Source organism: Tiliqua scincoides, chromosome 3 (assembly GCF_035046505.1).
Source record: "Tiliqua scincoides isolate rTilSci1 chromosome 3, rTilSci1.hap2, whole genome shotgun sequence".
Taxonomy (NCBI): Eukaryota; Metazoa; Chordata; class Lepidosauria; order Squamata; family Scincidae; genus Tiliqua; species Tiliqua scincoides.
The window spans coordinates 199,036,701-199,043,213 of NC_089823.1; the positions used below are offsets into that span (position 1 = coordinate 199,036,701).

At 45.1% G+C, this 6,513-nt stretch overlaps 1 protein-coding gene across 1 annotated transcript; it reads right to left on the reverse strand.

The window, feature by feature from the left end:
* Window positions 1-243: 243 nt before the first annotated feature.
* NEU4 (neuraminidase 4) lies at window positions 244-5,173 on the reverse strand. Its single transcript, XM_066621864.1, has 3 exons — window positions 4,973-5,173; window positions 1,769-2,024; window positions 244-1,316 (listed from the first exon to the last, which is right to left on the reverse strand). The coding sequence occupies exons 1-3, from the start codon at window positions 5,171-5,173 to the stop codon at window positions 244-246; spliced, it is 1,530 nt and encodes a 509-aa protein (XP_066477961.1).
* Between the last annotated feature and the right edge of the window lie 1,340 nt (window positions 5,174-6,513).

Sequence of the window (6,513 nt, forward strand, 5' to 3'; positions counted from 1 at the left end):
GTATGGAAGATAATGCATATGTACAGCTCACATGAACCAGCTCTTATGTATGTAACCAGGGTTACGAACAGCTTATTAAAGTGGTTGGAACACATATCCTCTTGGTGATGGTGCCACCAGCAACATGTTTCAGGTCCAACATACATGCTTCAGGTCTGACTGTTAATAGTAATGAGCTGAGGATTTTCTTTCATGGATTTTTATCCTGTGACACAGGACATCAATTCCCTTCAGTATTTAACTTTAAGAGATGACACAACTCCTTCCTTTCCTCTTTCTATCATTTGATGGCTGTATCAAGTCCTGAGAAGAAGTTGTCAGGGGGATGTTCTGAAGCACTTCATGCAGCGTGAACATGCTGAAGGAGATTTGTTCGTATGGGGACCGCACCCCATTCTCATACAGGCAAGCAAAGGCTATGGCTGGAATCCCAGTTATTGAGAACTCTGAGTAAGGAAGCTCAATGTAAGCCAGATCTGAGTAGGCGCTGGGGCCTTCATAAATAACCCATGGCTCAGACCAGCTGTCGGCATCCTTGGGAAATGGGCTGAGGTAAACCCCAAGATTGACCCGAGATCTAGAGCTCGTAGGGTGAGAATACAGCACCCATGTTGGGATTTGAAAGTAAAAACCTGGTGTGGAAACATTTCCAGCTTTCTGATGTTCCAGATCTGTGTGTGCTTTACCTGAGAAGATGTGGCCAAGACAGTTTCTGCAATAGTTACTAGAATTTCCAGATAATACAAACTTTTCCTGCTGTTGAGGACATAGTGACTGGCTGCAGAAAGAACTTGAGGGTGAGGCAGGAGTAGACTGGAATTTCTTACTAATAGGGGGCTGTGATAGGAAGTCCAAGTTTTTAACAGACCATGTTTCTCTCAGGAACACACAGTTATTGTTATGCACATAGTAAAGTGGAGCTGGAAAACCAATGATGCTGCCATGACAACCATGGGGAGGCTCCACAAGCCTCTGCACCAGTTCCCCTGAGTGAAATACTGCTCCGTCATCCATGCTGAGTGCTTGCACCCGGAAGCCTAGAGGGCTTCTAGCATTACAGTACAGCACGTTGCTTCCATCCTCTTCATCCACAGAAACCATCTGGCACTCGACAGTCTGCAGGTTTGGGATGAACTCACCAAACTGCCAGTTCTGTCCATGGTCATCGCTATAGAAAGTAAAAGCATGCGGGGTTGTTTTGCAGAGTTTCCCAAAGCACTCTCTGCAGTCAATGTAGTAAGCGTAGGCTGGCAACAGAAGGCGGCCTGACTTGAGCTGGATGCCATGCCCGGGACCTAGTGCAAAAGTAGCCCAATCTGCATCAAAAAGAAAAGAGTTGTCAAAAAAAGGGTCAAGAAGGGTAAAGTGTGTATGTGTGTGACAAACATGGACTTCCAGCAGAAGTCTCTGACACATTACTTCCAGTACCCTGACCCTGCAGCAAGTCAGGCAAACTAAACCTCCATGGAACAATGGCAACTTCTAGGCTGAGCACTCTTAGCCCAATGAGGATGCATCAAATCTTAGCACACCCCTATGTTCAAGCCTGCCCAGCAGTCTACACAACTTACTGCATCAAACAGTTATGCAGCCTCACCTCACCTCAGCCTGTTTTTCATGACACCTTCGTCTAGCTCTCAGTTCCTCACAACCTACAGCCTAACTGTACCACCCCCACTGAGGCTTATCCTGACAAGGCCTAACAAGAACAATCCCCTGCCATTGCCCCGCCTGCTCTTCACACTACCTCAGCTATTATATCTCCTACCGTTGATGGACATGCCAATAACTTGTTGGGTGAGGTCAGTCACGTGGCTCCAGCTGATGCCCTGGTCAGAACTAGACACAAAGCAGAGGCGGGCAGCATTTTGGCCTGTGATGATCTGAAAGGCTTCAGGGGTCCGGCCCAGCACAGCAATGAAAAACAGGAAAACCATGCCTGTGAACTCATCATAGATGGGGCAAGGATTCATGGACCGATAGTGCGGCAACGTTGCTGTTTCAAGGGCCCGCATATCTTCCCACTGGCAAAGAAAGACACCAAAAGAATTTAGAAACCCCACAATACCTTCCTCAGACCTCTGGTTTGGAGTTGCTATCATGGATTCTGAGTCAGCAAGCCATTCATTTTTAGGTTTGTTTCTATGGTAGAGAGATGAATACAAAGCCAAAGCCAGTTAAAAGCAAGAGTCCCCAGTTAATCAGGTGCTCTTGCCTCATTTCAGGAGAAGTGGCTATGTAAAACAATATAGTGATTCATGACTTACAGCATGCAGAACTGAGTGAGGGTTGTTAATCTAAAGACCAGTGGTAAGTATACAGTCATAAACATTCCTTCCATAAAGCATAATTGCTCCTTAAAGTAGCTTCCGCATGCATTTAAAGGCCTTTTTGTCTCTCTCCCCATTGTGCCCTGCAGAAAGACACACATATTTTCATGGGCATGTAAGGTGGAAGAGTGGTTACGGTGATCAGCAGTACCAAAGGCAGAACCACCTCCTGGCAGCCACTATTTCATTTTTCCACAACACCTGGGATGCAGTGTTGGTGTACGGCGTTTTGGGAAATAAAATGGCAGCTGCCCCCCAAAATGTAACACCCATTGATTGACACCATTTTCTCTTCCTCACCCCCTACAAAGCCTCATTTTGACTTTTTGCCTAGTATGTTATGGAAAAAGCTGATGGACACCATAAGGCAGCTGCTCAGAGGAACTCCTTGGCACCCAGTTGGCCCACCTCTACTGGGTGGCGAAAACTAGCAAAAAAATAAAAATAAAAAAAAGAGAAAGACACAAAAGTGAATGGGAATAACTAAAATCAAAATAAACTGTAGAAATGAAGAACGAAATAATGAATGAAATGAATATTTATTATTATTAATTGATTATCGATTGAGTCATTTTTTACTTATTATCAAAAATAATAAAAATGAAGTAAATACTAAAACATTTACTCCTTGTGCCTGTCTAATAGTAGTAGTGTTTGGCATTTATATGCCAGTTTGGGGTACTCAAAGCACTTCATATATATTATCTCAGTGACTTTTACAATAATAACCCAGTAGGGTAGATCTGCATTATCATCTCCATATTGAAGATTGGAGGCAGGGTTGAATGTTGAGAGAACAGTAGCTTGCTGAATTTTATGGCAGAGGCAAGAATTTAAACCAAGGTTTTCTTGGTTCACAGCTCAGCGTCTTAACACTCTACATATTACAATATCCATGAGGATGTGCAAATGGGATTAGTTGTGTGCGGAGTTCATAACAGCAGCAGTGGAGAGAGCAAACTTCATGAACTCTGAAGGCTGATTCATTTATGAATGTACATTTTATGATCTCTGGTCATGGTTGTTTGTCACCCAGTGACTAGTTGCTAGGCTGCAGTGACATATTTTCTAGAGCAGAAAGTCAGCATGACCCACACCCCTCCCATAGCCACGTCCTACCAAAACAAAATAAATCAACTTTAAATTTCTTATTAGATTGCTTGCTTCTCCTGCTACTTATTTCTACTTTGAAAGACCTAGCTCATTAAGAATTAGATTTAATTGGAAAACTCTTGGTGTGGGTTGCAAAAGTAAAAACTGAGTAAGAATTTAAAAAAACACCAAATATAAAAAGTATTTTAGATGCTACCTATACATGTATACTCAGAAGTCCCACTGCATTCCTTTGGATTTACTCCCAGGTAAATTTGCATGTATGAATGTAACATAAGCTACACAGAGTGGGTTTGGGTTTATCCATGGGTTTGGAACCCACAAATTTGATCCACTGTGAGATCCGAACCCATGGCTGAAGGACCTCCAATGGACTTCCTGGATGGAACCAGAAGCAACTTCTGGTCACATCCAGGAAGCTTTCTGAGGCCCAGAAGGCTGCACGCAGCCTCTCTGAGCTTCAGAATAACCTCAGAGATGTTGGAAACACACGTCTGATTTTTGCTAATACCAGAAGTGCCTTTCTGAAGCCTCCGGCAAGCTTTCTAAATCCTTCCAAGGCTCAGGAAGGCCACATATGGCCTCCCTGGGCCTCTGAAGTCCTGCTGGAGGCCTCTGGCTGCCGTTCAGGGTGTGGGTTGGGCCCCCCAAGGCATGGCACCTGGGGCAATGTACCACCCTGCCCCCTTAGCTACACCACTGAGTGAATGTAGGTGGGTAGAGTGGGTCACCCCCTATCAATCTACTCCCTGAGGCTACTTGACTGATAGCCCAATCCTGAGCTGCCTTGTTCATGGGGCTGCCACAGTGCCAAAATGGCTGTGATGGCTTCCTGGCCATGCCAAGCAGCTGACAGTGGCTCCTTGGGAGAAATGGACTTTCATCCTCTTCTCCCAGGTAAGGGAAACGGCCCTGCAATGGAGCTTCTTGACTCTGTGTCAGCCGTTTAGCCAGTGCAAAATCAAGTAACTTTGTGTCGGGCTATGAGGCCTGACACGGGGCTCTGGATCTAGCAGAGCTGAGCTCCACAGGTCCTACCCCTCCCGCCCTGATCCCTCCCCCAACATGCCTTCTCCCTGCTCTCACTTCACCCCAGAAGGCCTCCCCCCACTCACCTCTCTGCCACCTGGCTCTCTAGGCGAGCACCGGGCAGTGGACCACAGGCCCAGAGCCAGAGCTGGTCCAGCGCAGGATCGTGCTAGCCTAGCTCCAGAACTGGGCCCATGGCACTGCTCACAAACATACCTTATAGCACATTGTGACAGTGCGCACCAGTGGTAAGCCAATGTGCACAGTTTTGGATTGGACCCTGCCTTGTGCATGGGCCAGCTCTGGGAATACAGATGTTGTACAAAGTGTCAGGAAGCAGCAGTTATCTTTCCCCCAACAACAAAAGGATTGGGAAAAAGGAGCACGGCAGAGACCAATATGGCACCTAGAATTTCCTCCACCTTGTGCCCTTAATGTTCAGTGGGTTTGCAATAGCCCTTTGCAACTGGGTCAACTAACGTGGTTTGGTTTTGTCTTACCTCCACATAATTCTTGTAGAAGGTGCCTCTTCTCAGCACCAGGAGGTTGGCATGTGCATCATCAACACTCAGCCTCTCTTCAGCAAAAGCCAACAGCTTGGCTACACAGGGGATGTAGATCAGTGCTGGCACCCGGTATGTCACGCCACTTGTTTCCCTTTCAAACAGGACAGTCCGGGCAGGGAAATGGCGAGAACCCATTGCACCTGCCATGAGCAAAGAAAGCCCTAAAATTACAAGCAAGCACTTCAGCTTTGCCTACATTGCAGTCTTAAACTGGTTTAATAATCATTTTCACTCTGCACAGAATCCTAAGGAAGTTCTGCAAAGGGTATTTTGTATTCAGATGCAGTGAATTAACTGTCCACTGCCCTTCTAAATACAGCCAGCTCCCAAATTCCCTCTTTTTGCTTGGAGAAATGCTATTGCAGTCCTGTGATTTGGAGGCCTGCCAAGAAGTTGTATATACCCAGCTAATAAACCTGTTACATAACTAACACCTATGAGAGGGCCAAATCCAATAATCAAGGTTCAACAGACAATATAAGAAGAACTAGGGGGCTCTCTAACAGAATGTTCAGCATTGTCACCAAACAACAATTCCCAGGATTCTTTGTGGGAATCTACAGTCATTAAACTGGTATCAAACGACTATGTTTTTGCAGCATGGGTGAAATCAGGAGAATGCACACGTCTACCACTAGTGACTCAGACTGGAAACTTGGCCCAACTGAAATAGTAGCCTCGCCTAGGTACAGTCGCTAAGGTTTTGCTGGTCAGACTGACAAATCATGGAAGAAGCTTGTCTTGCCCAACCATACTGCCATATAAAGTGTATTGGGAATTTTTTTTTTTGTATGGATGTGAACAAGAAAGAACAAAGAACAGTAAAGGGATCTCATCACATCACACTTAGAAGAATTGTATAGTGCAACTGAATGCATATCCAGAAGTAAGTCCTATTAAATGCATTGGGACTTACTCCTGTAGTGTGGATAGGATTGCAGCCTTAGTGTTCAACTGAACACCTTCCTATTGAACTTTTTCTAACCCAGTGTTACCAAAAAGGGCTGTTTTGTATAGGGGAATAATTACACTGCCCTTATTGGAAATTTCAGGACCATAGGCTGGATAACAAGACCGCGTAATGCAGAGAAATTCCCTTTTAGCTTAGGGAGGAGACTGAAAGAAAGATAACTTTTAATAAAAGATTATATTTTTATTACAAAAACACGCAGGTAAACATAATGCACATGAAAAATGATGAGTCTTGGTCCTAGTACTTGCATCTAGTGTACCTAGCTTATGGTGGTTGCATGTGAAAAGAATTTGGTGCATCCAAGGAAATTAGAAAGGGAACGGTTGTAGGGAAGGATTTTAGGGGTCCCTGGTCTGCCAAACCCAGTTGCTAACTAAAGATGGGGAGAGAAGGGGAGAAAAAAAAGGGGGGAAGAAAGGAAAAAGTTCCAGACGAAAGATAGTTACCTGACTTATAGAGCAGTTGGATGGGGGGGGAGAGTCCTGTGGAGGACCCTCTGACA